This window comes from Plectropomus leopardus, chromosome 14 (assembly GCF_026936395.1).
Source record: "Plectropomus leopardus strain MGB_pleo_1.0 chromosome 14, ASM2693639v1, whole genome shotgun sequence".
In the NCBI taxonomy this organism is placed as follows: Eukaryota; Metazoa; Chordata; class Actinopteri; order Perciformes; family Serranidae; genus Plectropomus; species Plectropomus leopardus.
The window spans coordinates 4,821,954-4,845,409 of NC_142189.1; the positions used below are offsets into that span (position 1 = coordinate 4,821,954).

Sequence of the window (23,456 nt, forward strand, 5' to 3'; positions counted from 1 at the left end):
ATTTTTATGTAATTTTCGTGTGATTTTTTGTAAATTTCCTGGTAATATCTTGACTTTTATTTTGTTAAGTTGCTCACAGCCTTCTCCCTTACATGCCTTTGAAAGAAATCAAACCAGGTGTCAAAGGGTTAAACTCCACTCTCACAGCAGTGCTCACAAGTTTCAATATGACATTTTTTCACAGTCAGTCATCACCCCCCCCTCTCTCTGTCTGACTCCCTGTAAAACTGCTGCACCGGCTTTAAATGTTGCTTAACTTTTAAATTATTTTTATTATTTATTCTTTCACATGCTTTTGTTGTTAATTCTTCCTGGCTCGGGATTTTATCTGTAAGTGGACTAAAGCTGTTTTGACAAAAAAAAAATAATAATAATTTTGGGGTTTTGGATGTAGTCGAATAGTTTCACTTTTGCTCCTCGTGACGCAGTTAATTTTCACCATCGCAAGGTGTTGTAGCCTCTTGTTTTACATACTTTAATTTAACATATCGCCAGAGTCCGTGTACTTTTATTCGATTATTTAATGCGATCTTAAATACAAACGTGAAGAAAGCGTAAAAAAGCTTCTTCATATGTAGGCCACAGGTGATGGTGTGCTGAGGACTGCTGTTTTCGTCTTGAAACAGGAAGTCAGATAAACAAGAAAATCTCCAGAATCTTTAAACGACTAATCCCACAAACTGCGCCAGCAATGCGGAGCATGCAAAACAAAAAATGATATCCAGACCTGTTTATTATTTGTTCGAATAAAACAACTTCACCGGGCTAAAGGTGCAAATATTTAGTGTGACCCCCAGTGTTAGGAATGAAGTATAAACTGTTTTAATAACAATGAACAAGGATTAATAAACAGGGACTTTAGTTTGTTTTTTTACTCACTTTAGTGATTCACATGAGAAGTTATATTGCAGAGAAACCTTGCAGGTTACGTCAATTTGTGGAAATAATTTGACAAAGTAAATCTGAATAGCAAGTATCACACGAGGAGTCATACAAACAATTGAGTTGTCCAGTTTGTGGCAAAAACAAAATAACTTGAATTTTTCTCACAGCTTTACACATCATGTCTTTATTTTCCGCACCAAGTTATAGAGAGTAGTATCAATAAGTGTAGGTAATGATTTATGATTAGGACTGATGTTGGTTTGTAAATTAACTAGATGAAAGTAGAAAATAATGAATAGTATCTTTAAAAGCCTGATTGTGAAATGTGCATTTAATGTGCAGAGCCATACCAGTGTGTAAAATTAAAGCCCTAAGGGTTAATATAATAACAGAGAGTATGGCCGATACGCGTCCAAACTCTCTATAACCAGCTGCATTCTCACGTGTTAAAACCGTAAACTGCATAAACAGGAACATCTTTATTTACAGTCACTGGTTAGGACAGTTCTGCAAACACTGATAACCCGCTGCAAAAACGGCTTGTTGTTGACAGATACCATCTTTACACCCTGTGCCGCCTGAGCCCGCCTACAGGCCGCGTGTGATTGGCTGATCAAACTTATGTAATCGTACTAGCCAATCAGGGAGAGCAGGCGCAGCGGGTTATAAATACCAGTGTCAGGTTTCAGGGGTCAGTTTCACAAAGCAGGTTCAACAAACTCTGAGTGTAACCCTGAACTCTGAGTTGATCTACTCTGAGATAGGAAACTCTGAGTTTCCGGTTCCAGAACAGCTGATCTGAGTTGGTTTAATCAACTCGGAGTAGTTTCACCTGGAGTTAAGCGCGTGCACCACAACTATAAGAAGCCAGCATCAATAGAGCCTCGAGTCGACGAGTCACCATGGCAACGGGGAAGCGGAGGGCTACGCTCTTCACCCACTGGAATTGGAAATTTTAATGCGCTCATATGCGGAGTTTGAACACGTTATTAGAAAGAAATGCAACACCGCTGCAGCTGCAAAAGAGAGGGAGACGGCGTGGGAGAACATTGCTGCCCGGCTCAATGCGTAAGTTTAAATGTAGTCCTTTGCAATCACAATACTATTACAGGGGAAAACTGTTTGAATGGTAGCGTATTAATTTATTTCATTTTATTTCACACTTGGGGGAGAAGCGCACGTGGGGATGGGGATGGGGATGTGTGTGCCATCTATGCAGCCAATCACACTGGGAAATCCTGAAAGAAATTAAAATTACTAATCCCAGTCAGAGGTTGCCTGCTGACTGAATGAATGAATGAAGAAATCAAATAGTGTATGTGGCTGAAAGAGGGCGGAGACAGAGAGAAACTTGAGGTTCACTGAGAAAAACCTGGTCCCGACCAGGTTAGGTTCATAGTCTGTTACTACGGTAACTGACCGAGAGCTTAAATTACCCCTCTCTGTGAAACAGGCTAGAGTTACACTTCTTTCTCTGGTTTGAGTTACCTCCCTTTTTGAAACGGAAAACTCAGAGTTTCCCTCATTTCAGGGTTAACAGACTCAGAGTTTTTACTAAACCTGCTTTGTGAAACGGACCTCAGAACTACAAATCCCAGTGTTGTGTCGAAGCTTTTATCTGAAGTGCATTGATGTTATTGCAGGATGCATTTAAAAAAAAAATAAAAATCAGCAGTCAGAGTTCATTGTTTTTATTTGCTCTTCCTAATGAACCTTTTTTTGTCATTGCAGTTAAAGCACAGACATACAGATCTCACTCCAGACTCAGAAATCAGCTCTCAGCAGGTGTGTTTTGTGTTTCAGACCCAAACTGTGGAGGGAGTCAATGCTCCAGAGCTCAGTTTGATCATGGGTGTCAAGTTCAGAGAGGGGAGGTAAGTCATTGTGCTGTTTGTAAAATTAATTCCTGTCCTAACTAACTTGGTGCTGTAATTTCATTTCACTTGTGTCCACATTGACAGACACCAGCTGATGTCCGTCTTTATGTCCAGCTTGCATTAATGTTGTTGACATAGTTGTTCCTTCTCTGCACTGCTCCATGTTAGAAAACAACTGTTAAAATGTGCTTTGGCAATACTGTGTCATTACGGTCATGTGAATAAAGCTTACCTGAATTCAAATTTATGGACTTTCTTTCTTTCCTATTAGAGAGGACAGAAAAGACAACAGAGCGTCCCCCGGGGAAGAGTCAAAAGGTTTCATTAAAAAAGGGTTGTCCTCTCTCAGGTAAGCTTTTATTAACATTAACATTAAGTTGCTCACAGCCTTCTCCCTTACATGCCTTTGAAAGAAATCAAACCAGGTGTCAAAGGGTTAAACTCCACTCTCACAGCAGTGCTCACAAGTTTCAACATGACATTTTTTTCACAGTCAGTCATCACCCCCCCCCTCTCTGTCTGACTCCCTGTAAAACTGCTGCAGCGGCTTTAAATGTTGCTTAACTTTTAAATTATTTTTATTATTTATTCTTTCACATGCTTTTGTTGTTAATTCTTCCTGGCTCGGGATTTTATCTGTAAGTGGACTAAAGCTGTTTTGACAAAAAAAAAAAAAAAATTAATTTTGGGCGTTTTGGATGTAGTCGAATATTTTCACTTTTGCTCCTCGTGACGCAGTTAATTTTCACCATCGCAAGGTGTTATAGCCACTTGTTTTACATACTTTAATTTAACATATCGCCAGAGTCCGTGTACTTTTATTCGATTATTTAATGCGTGAAGAAAGCGTAAAAAAAGCTTCTTCATATGTAGGCCACAGGTGATGGTGTGCTGAGGACTGCTGTTTTCGTCTTGAAACAGGAAGTCAGATAAACAAGAAAATCTCCAGAATCTTTAAACGACTCATCCCACAAACTGCGCCAGCAATGCGGAGCATGCAAAACAAAAAATGAGTCAATGCTCCAGAGCTCAGTTTGATCATGGGTGTCAAGTTCAGAGAGGGGAGGTAAGTCATTGTGCTGTTTGTAAAATTAATTCCTGTCCTAACTAACTTGGTGCTGTAATTTCATTTCACTTGTGTCCACATTGACAGACACCAGCTGATGTCCATCTTTATGTCCAGCTTGCATTAATGTTGTTGACATAGTTGTTCCTTCTCTGCACTGCTCCATGTTAGAAAACAACTGTTAAAATGTGCTTTGGCAATACTGTGTCATTACGGTCGTGTGAATAAAGCTTACCTGAATTCAAATTTATGGACTTTCTTTCTTTCCTATTAGAGAGGACAGAAAAGACAACAGAGCGTCCCCCGGGGAAGAGTCAAAAGGTTTCATTAAAAAAGGGTTGTCCTCTCTCAGGTAAGCTTTTATTAACATTAACATTAAGTGTAAGTGCATAGTGCATACATTGACATTTTACACACACACACGCACACACACACACACACACACACACACACAGATATTCAAGTATAAAATGAGTTCAGATAAGTTATGTCACGAAAAAAAGATGCAAAACATAAAATACAGCCAAAGTGCCTGTTTAGTCCTGATTTTTCCGCTTTAAGTTTATGTACATTTCAGGATTTATAGTTTAGCGCCATCACACGAGAGGAAGTTCTGTTGTACTGAATATCAGCACGGCTGTGATTTGGTCGAGAGAAAGCAATGAATATTTCAGCCACCACATCTTAAATCTGATGATTCTTTGCTGCCAGTATTAGCATCGGTTTTCTTCTGCGCGGCGTGTACATACGTTGTGTGCCTTATTTGCTGATCTTTCTATTGCACACATTTATAAATAATCTTTCGCCATTATGTTCTGAGTGCAAAAATAATCATAGCTGTTTTGAAAAATGTGTTAAAACGTGCTTCATAGTACAATAATTAAACAAAAATAAAAATAAATGTAAAATAAAAAATAAAATACAGATTTCAAGAAGTAAAACTGAGATGATTACAGGGGTGTGGGAGCCTGAGTGTGTGTGTAAATGTGTGTGATTGTCTTTCTTCCAGAGACCATCTGAAAAATCCACCTCCCTTTGACATCAGCTGTGTGTCTGTCAAGAAGAAGAATCCACAAAGTCTCAGTGCGAAAGTTGAAGAAAATTCCCCCGCTCCTCGAAAGAAGTACGCTTTCACTAACTTGAAAATGTTGCCTCATAATGAACATTTTGTACATATGCACATTACATGTATAACTCTTTTGCATTGTTCCACACATAGATATCATGCTTGAAATCCTGCTGCTTTTGCTTTAAATGTTTATTTTCAAACTAATAAAGAGGCATCATAACTGTGATTATAAAACTTGTTGCAGCCGAAGAGATTCTGTTGCTTCAGACACGAATGCTGCAGCAAATGATCAGGATCATCCCGTCAACTCTTCAAGCAGTCTGTAAGTCTAATCTGTTAACCTCACAGTCATTTTTCACACCGTTTTTAAATAAAATCTAAATTATCAATAGTCATAAAATTATGGCATGGAAAAAGTATTTTATATTTATATGGCGCATCTCATACAAAGATAATCATGTCATAGTAAAATGTATAATTGAGTATCATCAGCATAAGAATGGTAATATGCATTGTGTATCTGTATCATGGAGCCACGTGGCAGCAAGTAGACGTTGTGTAATAGTGGGCCTAAAACTGAGCCTTGTGGGATCCCAGAGCAAATGTTAATATTAAGTTGTCAAGAGAAAATGATTATTGTTTAAGGAATTATGTGTAAAAGACCAAACTGAGAGAAAGGAGAATGATTTAAATGTTTGACAGCAACAATGTGATTGGCTCTGTAAAGGAATCTCAGCCATAGACTTCAATAATACCTATACACCGGACCAATGGCCCGTCCACACCTGCGACTTCCTGATTGGCTTATAAACTCTACATTGTGATGATATTGCAGGTTTTTAAATCGCTTTTCTCCGCTTCAGGAAAGTTTTGCAAAAATAAAACCACCATGGCTTGAAAATTCATAAAGAAAGATTCAGTTTGCAGTTTGAGGAGTCCTGTCAACAGTTTTACAGACATCTCTATACATTAGCTGCGAGGTCGAGCGGCTATCCTGGGGCCTGATTTCTGCCAAGCTTCAGTGAAATCAACTTTTTTGAGATCAAAATTACTGTAAATTTTAGGGCTGCTGCAGCCATAATGATCCCAAATGATGAAGCAGAAGGATTAATGTTTGACTGAGAAGAAGCTGGGAATTACTCTTAAAGTTTGTGCTCAGTGAAAGAGAGAAATCATTAAATATGATCAGAATTTACTTTCATTGAACTTTTTTGATGGCTGCTTGATAGTTTCTGTGTATGCAGCAGTTACTGTGGAGGGATGTTGTATAATCTAATCCCCCACCCTGGTGGTCTTTCTCTCCTGTCTCCAGAATAAAGACGGAAAGCTTAGAGTCCTTTGACTCTGGTATTTCCATGAAAAGTGATTGTTCAAGAGATATAATCATTTTATTTGCCGAAAGACCCCCATTCAGGTAAGCTTTTATTAATCATTAAGATACAAACTGCCTTCACTGATAACTTGCACACACAGTTCAGATGATGCAGGTCATTATTATGTTACTTTATAATTTTAGTATTTATGTTTTAGAGTTTGTTCTTTTATTGGCATTTTAACATCTTATCAGCTTATAAATGTGGTTTTTCTTTTACTTTTTATCTGCTTATATGAGCATAATTCTCTTATCTACATGTTGCATATTTATTTATGAAATTGCACTTTTTTACTTGCACCCCTATATGCTTGTGTATGCAGCGCTGTTTAATATTTATGCTCAAACATTTTTAATGTTTTTAATTTTGGTTATGTCATGAGGCGGGTGGGGTAAGTGATAAGTTTAACATTTGATGTGGCTTCTGACCTTCTGTGAAAATGTACTTAGCTTGACTACATTTATGTTGAATGTTTGTTTTCTTCATTATTCTGAATACATCCCAGTTCTGTTAATTCATAAACTAATATTGCTTCTATGTGAAAATTATCAAAACTTTTAGACCGCATGCAGGATGGCAAAAGCAGGATTTGAACTCAGACATCCACCTTACTGCTCAATTACTGCACAAATTAGCAGATTGTTGTTTATTTACAGCCATAAAAAATACCAAGGGTTGTTTTTTACTTGAGTTGAATATAGTGGTTTTCTATTCACATTGACAGATATTAAAATCAGCAAAATCCACTTTTTTATTCAAGAAGATCAAAATGACTGCAAATATTAGAACCTCTGAACTCATAACATTCATGTCATCGTAGAATAATCTGGTCACATTTTGCATGAGTATCCTCTTTTGCCTTTTCCCCACACAAAAAAATGTTCAAAATCCTGTTGCTTTATTTTCAAGCTAATGAAGTAGCATTATGTGATTTTTACTTGCAGCAGGTTGGACTTTTCAACAGATGAGGAGGACGTTTTTGCAGTTGATGATTTAGAGTCATCAAATGAAATGTGAGTCTAATCTGTCAACCCCATTTACATTGTTTCACACACTTTTTAAAAAATTTATTAATGAAGCTGTGATCATCATTAAAATATTTTCAGCACAGTTACATTAACCTTTTCTGCACTAACGGAAACTGCCCTCTTGAGTTTCTAAGTTTCAGTAAAATCGTTTTCTTTTCTTTAAATTAAGGCCTCTGCAGTCTCATAATGACACATACGATGGACTCGAAGTAACCGGCAGTAAAGAATCACTCCAACTAGAGACAAATATTCAGCGGTAACAGAATCAGCTCTACTGACGCCGTTTTCTGATGTCTGCTTGATGATTTCTGTGTATCCAGAAGTCGCTGTAGCTGGATGTCTTATGATCTACTTTCCCATCCTGGTGGTTTTTGTCTCCTAGAGAGAGCAGAGAGGAGTCCGGCGCGTCCTTCGGGAGTGATGGGTCAAAAAATTGCAAAACCTGTTTGAAAAAAAAGTTCTCTCTTTTCAGGTAAGATTGTGTTAACATTGAAATGTAAAAGTGTGAGTTAATAAGTAGTGTCAGAAGAGGAGAGAAAATATTCATTTTGTACAGAATTAATTTTTACTGAAGTTTTATGATCTATCTTTTTCTCTCTTATCTACCAGGAGGAGAATACGTATGAAAAGACATCAGGAACGGTGCGAAAAGAGCACCAATCGTGTCAGAGACAGAGCCCTTCTCAGGTAATTTGTTATATCCCTAAAAATCTGACTATTTATTGATCATTTGAATACACACGGCTGATTATTTAAGATGTTATTATAATTTTAGTATCTGTGTTAGCCAACATGCTGCTATAAATAAATAAATAAAATGGCTGCAAATATTAGGTGCATGAAATGCCCTCTTGAATTTCTAAGTTTCAGTAAAATCGTTTTCTTTTCTTTAAATTAAGGCCTCTGCAGTCTCATAATGACACATACGATGGACTCGAAGTAACCGGCAGTAAAGAATCACTCTAACTAGAGACAAATATTCAGCGGTAACAGAATCAGCTCTACTGAAGCCGTTTTCTGATGTCTGCTTGATGATTTCTGTGTATCCAGAAGTTTCTGTAGCTGAATGTCTTATGATCTAATTTCCCATCCTGGTGATCTTTCTCTGTTTTCTACCAGAATTTGGGGAGAATGGGAAGAGTCCAGCGACTCTGGTGTGTCTCTGAAGAGTGATCAGTCTACAGGTCGAATAATTAATTTCAAAGAAACCCCCCCCGTCAGGTAAGTTTTGATTAATCATTAAACTGTTACAGCATTCACTGATGTTTTGCGCCTCTTAATACTCAGACTGTCTGAAAATGATCCTCTATGATGAGCAGATTAATGTAATAATAACAATAATAATAATGACAACTTTATTTATATAGCAAAGTGAAAACCGAGTTTATAAAGTGCTTTGCAAAAAAGGCAAAGCAGAAGCAAGACGGGTTCATTATAGAGGCAACACAACTGTGAGAGACAAAATTTAAAGTAAAATTAAACAAGAGAAACAATAACAAAACAAAAATAACAATAACGACCCATACTGATAGAAGTATACAATTCAAAGAATATTCACAGTAAACAGAAATAATATCAGCAATAATCGAATTAAACAGGATCAAAATCAACTTTTGCTTCATTGTCTGATGTGTTTCTGCAGTTGTGACTGACCCCGGTGGTGTTATTGATTTAAAAGGTGTTTGATCTCGATTTTAAGTTGTTGATGAAATTATTTAACATAGAGGTGCTGATGGTAAATGCGATCAACTCAACGAAAATTTCACATTTTCTTCCACACATTTCCTACTTTTTATTTGTCTAGTTGGTTTCTCAGATGAGTTTCCATAGAAATGACACTCTTAACATCTTAAATTTTAGTACCCACCGCTTGCAGTTGTAATAACGTTTTGTGTTTCTATCACAAAAGGACGTGATGATCCAGGATCCAGCATCGATGAGGCACCCGCCAGCAGCTATTTCTGTTTCTCTCTCTGTGGCATCACTTCTGCTGCTGCTTCCTGCATCACTCAGTATTCAGAAATCAGCGTAAACACCAACAATGATGTGACATAAAGGAGTGACATATACAGAGAGGGTAAAAAGACAAAGATGCATACGTGCATGATTCATTAAGCTGAATTTGTTTTAAACTGCTATTCTTGAAGCATTCAGGCAGTAAGATTTCTAAGCCACATCACTATAATGTAAATGTGCAGATGAGTGATATGTGAGGAGAGAAGAGGAGGTCAGACACTTTCTACTTTTATACCAAAGAGCTCAACATGTTCTTGAGCCAGTCAGACAGAAGTTAGGGGCCTGCACCTGTTACCTATTACTATTCAGCACAACACAACCCCCAAAGTGACCCCCCCTTTGGTCCAACTATCAAGCAGTTGATTGTTGTTGAAGGGGCCACAACTGCTCAACATTGTGCTACTTAGTAGTAAATGTGCGCACGTGTGCATACTATTTACTGTTTACTACTTACTACTTACTACTTACTACTTGCTGCCGCCAATACGTGGTTAGCGAGTGTCTCAGTGGCAGGCACCCTTCAAAATTTCTGCTGAAATTTTCCAGTTCTTACTCTTTATCTTCTGCCTCAAACTTTGCACCGCAGAGGAATTAAAGATGCCACTTACCGATTAATGGCCATCAGTTGGCCCTTGTGCCCTGAGGCCCTGTGTGTAAGTGAGGCCCCTCCTCCTCCTCACATACGTTAGTGGCCTCTCAGCAGCAGGAACCCTTCAAAATTTCTGATGAAATTTTCTAGTTGTTATCTGCTGCATGCAGACATTGGGTGTTGCTGTGTGTGTACCTCAGGCTTAGAAATGTAGGTAAGAAGGTCACTGTTGCTGTCAGGGTTTTTTGATCGCTCTGTGTGTGTGTGTGTGTGTGTGTGTGTGTGCGGTAATTGATGTAAACAAAGAAAATGGACACCTTAATGCATGATAAAATGAATGAAGATTATTATGTTGCTATTGAACCCACTAAATCAAAAGAAGCATATAAAAACTAAACTAAAAAAGAGACTATATGACTAATCTTTCAACTCTGCTTGCATCAAATGTTGGGTAGTTCACTTTATGACAAAGTATACAAAGTAAACAATGTGTGGTTTTTATGCGATAATCTTAACTTGCAAAGTAACTAAAGCTGCCAAGAAAATGTGGTTAAGTAAAACACATTTCCCTCTGAGATGTAGTTGAGTCGAGGGAGAAAGCTGACTGAGAACACAAGTAATAAGTATTACAGTATATATTATTAGTGTTGTAAATGTCCAGAAAATTTCATTTTGTAATCCAATCATTATACATTTACGGTTATCCTAGAAAATAAAACATTTTAATATACCTTTTATTTTTGTGTTTATTTATTTTAGCACTTTTTAGGGTAATCTTTGGTTGCTTATTTTTATGTAATTTTCGTGTGATTTTTTGTAAATTTCCTGGTAATATCTTGACTTTTATTTTGTTAAGTTGCTCACAGCCTTCTCCCTTACATGCCTTTGAAAGAAATCAAACCAGGTGTCAAAGGGTTAAACTCCACTCTCACAGCAGTGCTCACAAGTTTCAATGTGACATCAGCCACAGCACACCCTTTCCCCGCCCCCCTCTGACTGTAAAAGAGCTGCAGCGGCTTTAAATGTTGCTTAACTTTTATTTTTATTATTTATTCTTTCATATGCTTTTGTTGTTAATTCTTCCTGGCTCGGGATTTTATCTGTAAGTGGACTAAAGCTGTTTTGACAAAAATAATAATAATAATAATTTTGGGGTTTTGGATGTAGTCGAATAGTTTCACTTTTGCTCCTCGTGATGCAGTTAATTTTCACCATCGCAAGGTGTTGTAGCCTCTTGTTTTACATACTTTAATTTAACATATAGCCAGAGTCCGTGTACTTTTATTCGATTATTTAATGCGATCTTAAATACAAACCTGAAAAAAGCGTAAAAAAAAGCTTCTTCATATGTAGGCGTCAGGTGACGGTGTGCTGAGAGGACTGCTGCTTTGGTCTTGAAACAATCCCACAAACTGCGCCAGCAATGCGGAGCATGCAAAACAAAAAATGATATCCAGACCCGTTTATTATTTGTTCGATTTCTTCGGTTTGTTTAATTTAGCCTGTGAATGGTACACCTAACGACAAATGTGCAAATAACAGATTATTGCATTAAAGGATCAACAACGTGAAGTTGTACGGTTAATATCACTCTGTCGCTCTGTGAACACCAACTTCTGTTTGGTACAGGTGTAGTTTGCAATGAGCCTTTGTGAGATGACGGAGGTTCATCCTCGTGAAATCTCTCCATGTGGGAAACACGACAGCTTTACCAAAGCTCAGAGGTGAGAATCTCCAACTTACTCTTAAAGACAGATCTATCGATTCACTCCAGAGTCAGCACTCAGCTCCACTGTCTTTATTCAAACCTGTGTGTGTGTGTGTGTGTGCGTGTGTTGTGTACCAGTCCAGAGGATCACCAGGATGACTGGTCAGCGGCCCAGTAAGTCACTATTATGTTACTTTATCATTTTAATAGCGAAGGTGTATTTGCGTACACGCTGACGGACACAAGTGTTTATATTATACTAAAAAAAGTGATTAATGTTTAAGTGAGAACTACTTTACCACTTTGAAACCTGAGCAAACCGGGATGATTTCTTAAAAAAAAAAAAAAAAATCGGGAAAATACAACTAGCAACTTGATGACACAAAAATGTTTTCTGTACATCTTTTAAAAAAATCATAATTGGAATGTTTTTAAATATAATTTTCTGGAAAACTTTTTATAGAAAAAAACCCCTAATTTTTTAGAACTAATTTTCAAGTCAGTGTTTTTCGTCACCTTTTACTGGTTTCTTGCAATTTGTGGGAAATTTCTTGCCAAGTCTGTAATTGCCTTTATTATCATATTTTTGAAAATAATAATAATAATAATAATAATAATAATAATAATAATTTGCTATGGTTTCAAAGGGTCAAAAAGCCCATGAAAGGTATGTGAAAGCAGCACAAGAAAACTGTTGTTGAACCAGATTTTGAAGGGTTAAAAAGAGGAGAACAGGATCAACCTCTGCAGAACCTTTCTGAGATCTGCTTTTTTGTTTATGTATATTCAGCAGTGGCTGGATGTCTTATGATCATATTTCATACCCAGTTTTTTTCTCTCCTGTCTGTCAGAACCGGTACAAAAAATGAAAATTCTCTGGGAATTCCACCCAGGAGGGCCCGCCTGAGCTCAAAGAGTCCCATCCTTAACTTCAGAAAAAGATGCACTTGCGTGTAAGCTTTTTATTAACATTAAAATGTAAATTCACTCATTGACTTCATGCACAGACACACACACACACATAAGGTAAAGAAAGGAAAGTAAGAAAATAAGGTTATTATATGTCATATCTTTTTGTTTTAACTGATTAAATACTTGAGTTGAGGACACGTGTTATGAGTCTTGGTTTTGACCCAGATAAGGTGGAATATCAGCATTTAGATGCAGCTACAAAGTTTCAAACCCTGAGTCTGTAGTGATCTACTGGCAGCCATATTAGCATTGTAGGTTAGATTATGATCTTTGCTTACAGTCAAAACTTGTATAAATTATAAAATAAGCTCCTTGTAGTTTTGTGGATGTGCAGGGAAGAGCTTTGTAAATTTTATTTCTAAGAATGTGACATGTGTACCTCATGCGATGATACCGAGTCATAATAATCCTAACTTTATTTTGATATAGCACTTTTCAATAAGGATGTTAAATCACGCTACACAGTAAAACAGTAAAACACAGGGTTAAAAAACAGACAGTATAGACTGTTTTCTGTGTGAGCTGCAGAGTGCTGCAGATATCGGCCTTCTCGACAGTATATTGGAACTAGAGGGCAGCTTGTTGAGCTCAAAGCACAAAAAAAAAAAAATACATTTGACAAACTCAACTGCAATGTCTCTTTGCAGAAATCATGACCAGATTACTCAAGATAATCTGTGTTGTGAGCAGTTGGATGTAGGAACTATTTTCTTTCATTTCTATCATGGCACAAAAGGAAACATGCATATTCTCATTGAGGAGAAGCTTGTGAAGGTGCAAGATGTAAACTGTAATGTTAACATCCTCCTTAGCTGCACAGTGGTTCATGTGGTGGATGTAGTTCAGTAGAAAGAAACTAATTCCAACATGAAACTGCTCACAACAAGGTGTGTGGATTATCGTGAATAATTGTATCATAATTTCTGGAGAAAGACATTTCTGTTTTTCTTTATTTTTTGTGAGCTGTCCCTCTAATGTTTATTTTTTTTACTCATGAAGTAGCATCATAACCGTGATTATCGTTTGCTGCAGGTCTGAGGAACTCGTTCGCCCGACCGTGGACCCTGTAACAAATGATGGTGATTTGGTGGAGTCCTCAGACGATCTGTGAGTCTAATCGGTTAATATCATATGCATTCTTCCAGCCTAGTTATAGAAATCTTTTCTGTCACTGGTATCCAGACGGACACACAATGAAATCATTAAAGTGAATTTATTTTTTATGCCTCCGCACCAGCGATAGCTATGGCTGGAAGCATTATGTTTTTGGGTTGTCCGTCCATCCATTCATCCATCCAGTTTTAACGCCATATCTCAAATATGCCTTGAGAGAATTTCTTCAGCACAAACGTCCACTTGAATTTAACGACTAACTGATTAGATTTTGGTGGTCAAAGGTCAAGGTCACGGGCACTGTGAGTGTCTCATTCTTGTGTTTCTGGAGTAGCCCAGAACAGAGATTCATACACTTAAAAAACCTCCTCTTCTTTTGGTTAGAATAAATGAAAAAGAAACAATAGATAAGCAGTTAATAAGTGTGTACCGATTGGGATGAAAGTACTGACAATTTATACATATTTCAAATACTCATGATAAAACCACTAATATCTAATGAAGTCATTTTTTAAATGTGTTTCTAGTAGTTGTGGGTACCCTGTATCTTCCTGAAGGGAGTCCTAAATCTAACACACTTAACCTTTAAAGTGTAATATCAACTGTAATGCAGTTTAAACTATTTATTTCTATCAGGAAAAGGAACAAGACGAGCCAGAAGTTGCACAGCTGAGGTGTGATGTAAACTTTGTTGAAGCATCTGCCATCTGCTTCTGTTGGTTTGTTGACAACATCGCATCTGCTGCTGCTTCCACTCATCTTACTCCTGCGAAAATGTATCTCAAAAGCAATAATGTCTTCTGTTATTATGCTTTGTTTGTAACCGGCTATGCAAAGTTCTGTGGAAAGTTGATCATCATCTGCTTTTTGATAAGCTGTTGCAGAGTTTCTGTAATGGTCGTACAGTACTAAGGTGGTATGTTAAATTTTGATGCCAATGCATTTGGTCAGATACTGAATGGGAGACGCTAATCGTGATTGTCTGCCTTGAAACAGTGCTGATTGTCCGTTGGCTGAAGATGTATAAACTATCCAGAATTTGTAGCTTTTTTGCTGCAACATCTGTATGCAAGTTTATGAGACTTCTGTGACAATCTTCACAGATGAACACCACTTTTGTGTGTTTTGAAGTGTAAATGAAATCGCCAGAAGCAAAAAGCTATTGTTAGGCATTACAAAAACTACATCATGTTGGGTGTGTTGTGTTGAGGATTATTTTAATTATTTTTTAATTATTTAAAATTATGTTACAGTAAAGAAGCACACACACACATACTATGTATATATAATTCAGCATTTTCTTGGTTTTTTTCTTATTTTTTTATGCTTATTTTCATTTTTTCTTTTGTAACTTTTAATGTATTTCTTGCAAATTTTTGGGCCTTGTCTTGTTGAGTTTCTAATTGTCTTCGCCCCATATTTTTGAAAGAAATCATAACTTTGCTCCGGTTTCATTGGTCTAATTTACTGTTTTATTTTACTTTGTTAAACTGTATTTTTAACAGCAGGTACTTCATAAGTGCCATTATGTAAGCAGGGGATTCTGATGCCGGTGCTAACTCTAAAGGCAAACATTTAAACACATTTTATATTTTCCTTACATTCAGAGTGACATTGGAAAGATAATTATACTTAATATTTATAAAAAATGGCAAACTTTTGTTATCATAATTTAAATTAAACAACATGTTTGCACCGCCACCCCTCCGGTCTGAGTTGGTCTCGTCCGTGTCTCCACAGCATCAAACGCACATGTTGGGTGTGTTGTGTTGAGGATTGCAGCCAAATTACAGCATTTAATGAACCTGCGCGAGCTGTCACGTCGCCGTTTGCTTTGTAAAAATCGCAGCGACGGAGCGATAAGTGTCGCCGTCAATGAGAAATACTGAAAATATCTGAATTATCGGGAAAACTCCTGAGGTGAGGAGGCGCAGTCAATCCGGCGTGGCTCCAAACGGCTCCTGTTCACCGGACTGAAGGTATGAACACCGACACCTACACACTCTCATGATGTGCGTGTGTGTTAACCACCTGTGAAAGTGCCGCGTTTAGTTATTAAAGACCTGTGACATGATGTAAATATGTGTTAAAGTGTGTTTGAAGTCGGTGTCACCGGCTAGCAGCGCCCCGTTAGCTTCCTGTCCCAGCTGTCAACATGTGAGACTCTGCTGCTCTAACGGCTCACTGACGGATAATATCAATTAAACTTAAAAACACGCATGAGACAGTTCATGGTTGTGTTTGGCGTCTTTTTTCCCGCAGGAGACTTTTTATTCGGTCAGGTGGAGAGAAAACGCTGAGCTAGCCGCCCCGGTGCAGTGCCACGTAACGTGAGTTTGCAGATTCAAGCAACTCTGAAAGTAACAATGTCATACTGAAGAAACACTCTGCTACAAGTAAAAATCATGCATTTTAAAGCTCAACAGCACTTACGTCAAAATACTCTTAAAGTACTAAAGTAAAAGTTCTCATTATGTAGAATTGACCAGAATAGATTACAATACTGTAAAGTAAAAACCTTAAACATCGTTATTTTAGTTGTTAAAATGATCATACATATTTATCTCTCACCAGAATATACAGGAAATGTGTCTACAGTATTAAAAATGCAAATCCTTTACAATAAAACAACTTCACCGGGCTAAAGGTGCAAATATTTAGTGTGACCCCCAGTGTTAGGAATGAAGTATAAGCTGTCTTAATAACAATGAACAAGGATTAATAAACAGGGACTTTAGTTTGTTTTTTTACTCACTTTAGTGATTCACATGAGAAGTTATATTGCAGAGAAACCTTGCAGGTTACGTCAGTTTGTGGAAATAATTTGACAAAGTAAATCTGAATAGCAAGTATCACACGAGGAGTCATACAAACAATTGAGTTGACCAGTTTGTGCCAAAAACAAAATAACTTGAATTTTTCTCACAGCTTTACACATCATGTCTTTATTTTCCGCACCAAGTTATAGAGAGTAGTATCAATAAGTGTAGGTAATGATTTATGATTAGGACTGATGTTGGTTAGAAAATTAACTAGATGAAAGTAGAAAATAATGAATAGTATCTTTAAAAGCCTGATTTTGAAATGTGCATTTAATGTGCAGAGCCATACCAGTGTGTAAAATTAAAGCCCTAAGGGTTAATATAACAACAGTGAGTATGGCCGATACGCGTCCAAACTCTCTATAACCAGCTGCATTCTCACGTGTTAAAACCGTAAACTGCATAAACAGGAACATCTTTATTTACAGTCACTGTTTAGGACAGTTCCGCAAACACTGATAACACGCTGCAAAAACGGCTTGTTGACAAATACCTTATATACACCCTGTGCCGCCTGAGCCCGCCTACAGGCCGCGTGTGATTGGCTGATCAAACTTAAGTAATCGTACTAGCCAATCAGAGAGCAGGCGCAGCGGTTTATCAGTACCAGTGTCAGGTTTCAGGAGTGTCGGTTTCAGTTTTTTTTACCAGCGTCGACAAGGTTTCCCTCTACACTTCAAGGTACTGTCTACTTTATTTCTATATTAATCATATCGCCCAGGACTCTTATATCATCCGGTTATTAAATTACATAATTCTGTCCGAGAATCAACTAAAATAAACGGAAAAACGGGTGTTTTGTAGGCGTAAAAATCGAGAACTTTGTTCTTCGGGTCTAATCCGAGGCCTAGTGTTTACTTTAGCCGTTTAGATAACATCCAGTAAACCTCTCAGGGGGTCGTGAGAGGGTTACAGGGACTCCGTAGACATTTGTCAACAGTTTATTTTCAGTTTCTGACTGACAACAGCAGCGAGCTCAATGTGATTAACAGTCACAAGATCAAATGTTTCACTTCCTCCGCAGCTGCAGTACAGAACTACAAATCCCAGTGTTGTGTCGAAGCTTTTATCTTAAGTGCATTGATGTTATTGCAGGATGCATTTTAAAAAATATATATTTCAGCAGTCAAAGTTCATTGTTTTTATTTGCTAAGTGTAGCCGATACTACACGCTGAAAAGAGGGTCACAGGAAGAAAGATCAGAGTCCAAAGTGGCCGTGTTTCTGCTAAAAACCCGCCGAAAAACCACACCGAAACCAGCCCAGTGTTTGTCCGCACACAAACACACACAGTGATCCACACGTTATAGCCTAAACACACACGTATACACACACACACAAACACACACACGGTAAAAAAATGTAAACAAAAAAAATACAAAACAATGCCTGTGTCACTCAGCGCCCCCAATGTTCAACTCACCTTCCTTTTTGTCATTGCAGTTAAAGCACAGACATACAGATCTCACTCCAGACTCAGAAATCAGCTCTCAGCAGGTGTGTTTTGTGTTTCAGACCCAAACTGTGGAGGGAGTCAATGCTCCAGAGCTCAGTTTGATCATGGGTGTCAAGTTCAGAGAGGGGAGGTAAGTCATTGTGCTGTTTGTAAAATTAATTCCTGTCCTAACTAACTTGGTGCTGTAATTTCATTTCACTTGTGTCCACATTGACAGACACCAGCTGATGTCCATCTTTATGTCCAGCTTGCATTAATGTTGTTGACATAGTTGTTCCTTCTCTGCACTGCTCCATGTTAGAAAACAACTGTTAAAATGTGCTTTGGCAATACTGTGTCATTACGGTCGTGTGAATAAAGCTTACCTGAATTCAAATTTATGGACTTTCTTTCTTTCCTATTAGAGAGGACAGAAAAGACAACAGAGCGTCCCCCGGGGAAGAGTCAAAAGGTTTCATTAAAAAAGGGTTGTTCTCTCTCAGGTAAGCTTTTATTAACATTAACATTAAGTGTAAGTGCATAGTGCATACATTGACATTTTACACATGCACACACACACACACACACACACACACACACACACACACACAGATATTCAAGTATAAAATGATTTCAGATAAGTTATGTCACGAAAAAAAGATGCAAAACATAAAATACAGCCAAAGTGCCTGTTTAGTCCTGATTTTTCCGCTTTAAGTTTATGTACATTTCAGCATTTATATTTTAGCGCCATCACACGAGAGGAAGTTCTGTTGTACTGAATATCAGCACGGCTGTGATTTGGTCGAGAGAAAGCAATGAATATTTTAGCCACCACATCTTAAATCTGATGATTTTTTGCTGCCAGTATTAGCATCGGTTTTCTTCTGCGCGGCGTGTACATACGTTGTGTGCCTTATTTGCTGATCTTTCTGTTGCATACGTTTATAAATAATCTTCCGCCATTATGTTCTGAGTGCAAAAATAATCATAGCTGTTTTGAAAAATGTGTTAAAACGTGCTTCATAGTACAATAATTAAACAAAAATAAAAATAATTGTAAAATAAAAAATAAAATACAGATTTCAAGAAGTAAAAATGAGATGATTACAGGGGTGCGGGAGCCTGAGTGTGTGTGTAAATGTGTGTGATTGTCTTTCTTCCAGAGACCATCTGAAAAATCCACCTCCCTTTGACATCAGCTGTGTGTCTGTCAAGAAGAAGAATCCACAAAGTCTCAGTGCGAAAGTTGAAGAAAATTCCCCCGCTCCTCGAAAGAAGTACGCTTTCACTAACTTGAAAATGTTGCCTCATAATGAACATTTTGTACATATGCACATTACATGTATAACTCTTTTGCATTGTTCCACACATAGATATCATGCTTGAAATCCTGCTGCTTTTGCTTTAAATGTTTATTTTCAAACTAATAAAGAAGCATCATAACTGTGATTATAAAACTTGTTGCAGCCGAAGAGATTCTGTTGCTTCAGACACGAATGCTGCGGCAGATGATTGGGATCATCCCGTCAACTCTTCAAGCAGTCTGTAAGTCTAATCTGTTAACCTCACAGTCATTTTTCACACCGTTTTTAAATAAAATCTAAATTATTAATAGTCATAAAATAATGGCATGGAAAAAGTATTTTATATTTATATGGCTCATCTCATACAAAGATAATCATGTCATAGTAAAATGTATAATTGAGTATCATCAGCATAAGAATGGTAATATGCATTGTGTATCTGTATCATGGAGCCACGTGGCAGCAAGTAGACGTATATTAGTGGGCCTAAAACTGAGCCTTGTGGGATCCCAGAGCAAATGTTAATATTAAGTTGTCAAGAGAAAATGATTATTGTTTAAGGAATTATGTGTAAAAGACCAAACTGAGAGAAAGGAGAATGATTTAAATGTTTGACAGCAACAATGTGATTGGCTCTGTAAACGAATCTCAGCCATAGACTTCAATAATACCTATACACCGGACCAATGGCCCGTCCACACCTGCGACTTCCTGATTGGCTTATAAACTCTACATTGTGATGATATTGCAGATTTTTAAATCGCCTTTCTCCGCTTCAGGAAAGTTTTGCAAAAATAAAACCACCATGGCTTGAAAATTCATTAAGAAAGATTCAGTTTGCAGTTTGAGGAGTCCTGTCAACAGTTTTACAGACATCTCTATACGTTAGCTGCGAGGTCGAGCGGCTATCCTGGGGCCTGATTTCTGCCAAGCTTCAGTGAAATCAACTTTTTTGAGATCAAAATTACTGTAAATTTTAGGGCCGCTGCAGCCATAATGATCCCAAATGATGAAGCAGAAGGATTAATGTTTGACTGAGAAGAAGCTGGGAATTACTCTTAAAGTTTGTGCTCAGTGAAAGAGAGAAATCATTAAATATGATCAGAATTTACTTTCATTGAACTTTTTTGATGGCTGCTTGATAGTTTCTGTGTATGCAGCAGTTACTGTGGAGGGATGTTGTATAATCTAATCCCCCACCCTGGTGGTCTTTCTCTCCTGTCTCCAGAATAAAGACGGAAAGCTTAGAGTCCTTTGACTCTGGTTTATCCATGAAAAGTGATTGTTCAAGAGATGTAATCATTTTATTTGCCGAAAGACCCCCATTCAGGTAAGCTTTTATTAATCATTAAGATACAAACTGCCTTCACTGATAACTTGCACACACAGTTCAGATGATGCAGGTCATTATTGTCATATATGTCATATATGTTACTTTATAATTTTAGTATTTATGTTTCAGAGTTTGTTCTTTTATTGGCATTTTAACATCTTATCAGCTTATAAATGTGGTTTTTCTTTTACTTTTTATCTGCTTATATGAGCACAATTCTCTTATCTACATGTTGCATATTTATTTATGAAATTGCACTTTTTTACTTGCACCCCATATGCTCGTGTATGCCGCGCTGTTTAATATTTATGCTCAAACATTTTTAATGTTTTTAATTTTGGTTATGTCATGAGGCGGGTGGGGTAAGTGATAAGTTTAACATTTGATGTGGCTTCTGACCTTCTGTGAAAATGTGCTTAGCTTGACTACATTTATGTTGAATGTTTGTTTTCTTCATTATTCTGAATACATCCCAGTTCTATTAATTCATAAACTAATATTGCTTCTATGTGAAAATTATCAAAACTTTTAGACCGCATGCAGGATGGCAAAAGCAGGATTTGAACTCAGACATCCACCTTACTGCTCAATTACTGCACAAATTAGCAGATTGTTGTTTATTTACAGCCATAAAAAATACCAAGGGTTGTTTTTTACTTGAGTTGAATATAGTGGTTTTGTATTCACATTGACAGATATTAAAATCAGCAAAATCCACTTTTTTAATCAAGAAGATCAAAATGACTGCAAATATTAGAACCTCTGAACTCATAACATTCACGTTATCGTAGAATAATCTGATCACATTTTGCATGAGTATCCTCTTTTGCTCAATGTTCAAAGTCCTGTTGCTTTCTTTTCAAGCTAATGAAGTAGCATTATGTGATTTTTACTTGCAGCAGGTTGGACTTTTCAATGGATGAGGAGGACGTTTTTGCAGTTGCTGATTTGGAGTCATCAAATGAAATGTGAGTCTAATCTGTCAACTCCATTTACATTGTTTCACACACTTTTTAAAAAATGTATTAATGAAGCTGTGATCATCATTAAAATATTTTCAGCGCAGTTACATTAACCTTTTCTGCACTAACGGAATCTGAGGTCCCTAAAATCAACCTCCTTTTCTTAAAGATCAGAATGACTAAATACAATGAAGTGCACGGTGTCTCCCTCACCTGACAGTGAAGCACACAGTGGTCTCGCTCTTATCTTTCTGCCTAATCTGTTATGTAACGTCATTCCTGTCGATCTCTGTCTTCACAGTCAGGTTGACCTGTTTCATTCTTGTAAATCTCGCCTTCTTTCTGACTCGTTCTTACTTATATGGCAAAGAAAACTTTGGAAAAGCTGAGCTTAAAAAAAAATGTTGTATGCTCTTAAAGGCATCATATCACTATGTGCATTTTATGTGATCATAACTTAAAAAAATGCAAACTCTTATGATGAAAAATGCCTAAAAATATGGCAACTTGCATCACATTTTTTTAGAAAAGCTGCTGTGAAATCCAGGCAGGGATTCAGGCAGCAACAATCACAAAAACAGCCCCCGAAAATCCTGGAGGGAGGGCTCAGTACTCTACACCCTGTAATGATTCCATATGATGTAGAAGGAGTTAATATTAAAATGAGACCTTGGGGAACTTACTTTAAAAAGAGAAGATAAATAGTTTGGTGGGAACAAAATCAGCTATTTTACAGGTGTTTTATCTCGATCACAACCTGTTGATAACATCATTTTAGAGTTTTTATTCACAGAAAATTTCAATATTATGAGATTTTGCAGACATTCCCCAATGTATTCTGTTATCTATAAAGTTTCTGCTTACATAAAATTGCAATATTCTCAATGTATACATATATTACATTTTATCCACTTGCAAGTTGAATCTTAGTACCTACTTTATGCATTTAAATGATGTCTTGTGTATCTCTCTTTTTTTTTTTTTTTTAAAAAGGGACGATCCAGGAGTTTTTGTCTGAGGAGGGATGGAAATGCCCTGAATGCATCCATCACCAGCTACTTCATCAGTCGCTTGGTAGCAAGTTATCTTTCACTGCTTATTCAGAGGAGATTTCTTAAAACGAAAACAATCTGTTTTCACCTGCGGTTTCTGTTATTATGAGTTTGTTTAAACTGCTGCACTTCAGGTTTGAGGGCAATACACTTCAAAACACACCAGAATTATGTGCTGATATGTCATCTGTGTGCGAGTGTGTTGATTGATTTTTGTCATCAAATGGCTTTGTGAAGGTTAAAATGTGGGTTTAAGGTTAACGTTTGACTTTGGTTCCTGGTTGGAAATAAGTTTATGTAAAAGGGTTAAGGAATGTAAAATGTCAATGAGGGCACTCATAAATATAAAACCTCAGGTCAGGCTGTTTTGGGATTTTTGGGAGGTCAGTCAGTGAGGATTTTCTCCCTCGCTGTCACTAACTCTGATCCATAATCTGGACTCTCAGATTGTTTAAGAGAAGACAAATCTTTACTATTTCCCATAGTGGAAATAAAATAGTTGCACAAACCCAAATTATCACTCAAGAATTATAAAGGTCTATCTAAGCTCACACTTTTGGCAAAATTTAGTTGTTTTTATTTTCTTATTCAGTGTGAATTTTATATATATATATATATATATATATATTCACAGCAATGTGAATATAGCTTTTTTTCCTGTCTCGTTTTGTGTGTGTGTTAAAAGCTCTTGATGTCTCTTAAGACATTATTCTGCATTCATGCGGTTATTCAGTTTAAACATTTTTAACACAAACATTTCAATCATACAGGAGACCTGTTTTGCTTATTTGAAATTGATTAATTAGTAATTTTGCCTGTTTTCTAATCATAATCACACTGCCAAAATGCA

General features: G+C 37.1%; 2 protein-coding genes across 8 annotated transcripts; both read left to right on the forward strand.

Annotated features, from left to right (window-relative positions):
• The first annotated feature begins 231 nt into the window (after nt 1–231).
• Nucleotides 232–15,397, forward strand: LOC148187399 (uncharacterized). Of its 7 annotated transcripts, XM_088087539.1 has the most exons (20): nt 232–330; nt 2,689–2,759; nt 3,034–3,111; nt 3,684–3,828; nt 4,103–4,180; nt 4,838–4,951; nt 5,142–5,219; nt 6,210–6,311; nt 7,215–7,283; nt 7,468–7,554; nt 7,681–7,770; nt 7,908–7,985; nt 8,198–8,284; nt 8,418–8,519; nt 9,208–11,005; nt 11,533–11,627; nt 11,750–11,785; nt 12,463–12,564; nt 13,616–13,690; nt 14,333–15,397. In XM_088087539.1, exons 4-13 carry the CDS (start codon nt 3,803–3,805, stop codon nt 8,262–8,264), a joined length of 789 nt encoding a protein of 262 aa, XP_087943665.1. In that variant the 5' UTR covers nt 232–330; nt 2,689–2,759; nt 3,034–3,111; nt 3,684–3,802; the 3' UTR covers nt 8,265–8,284; nt 8,418–8,519; nt 9,208–11,005; nt 11,533–11,627; nt 11,750–11,785; nt 12,463–12,564; nt 13,616–13,690; nt 14,333–15,397. The 7 variants fall into 7 exon arrangements, with proteins under 7 accessions (XP_087943665.1, XP_087943666.1, XP_087943664.1 ...); XM_088087538.1 differs by lacking the exon at nt 8,198–8,284 and having other exon boundaries at nt 238–330; nt 7,218–7,283; XM_088087535.1 differs by lacking the exon at nt 8,198–8,284 and having other exon boundaries at nt 239–330.
• Nucleotides 15,398–17,158: 1,761 nt separating this feature from the next.
• On the forward strand, nt 17,159–22,689 carry LOC121965556 (uncharacterized). Its single transcript, XM_088087543.1, has 8 exons — nt 17,159–17,199; nt 18,015–18,103; nt 18,378–18,455; nt 19,119–19,232; nt 19,423–19,500; nt 20,488–20,589; nt 21,492–21,560; nt 22,548–22,689. The coding sequence occupies exons 2-8, from the start codon at nt 18,078–18,080 to the stop codon at nt 22,570–22,572; spliced, it is 492 nt and encodes a 163-aa protein (XP_087943669.1). The 5' UTR covers nt 17,159–17,199; nt 18,015–18,077; the 3' UTR covers nt 22,573–22,689.
• The last annotated feature ends 767 nt before the right edge of the window (nt 22,690–23,456 follow it).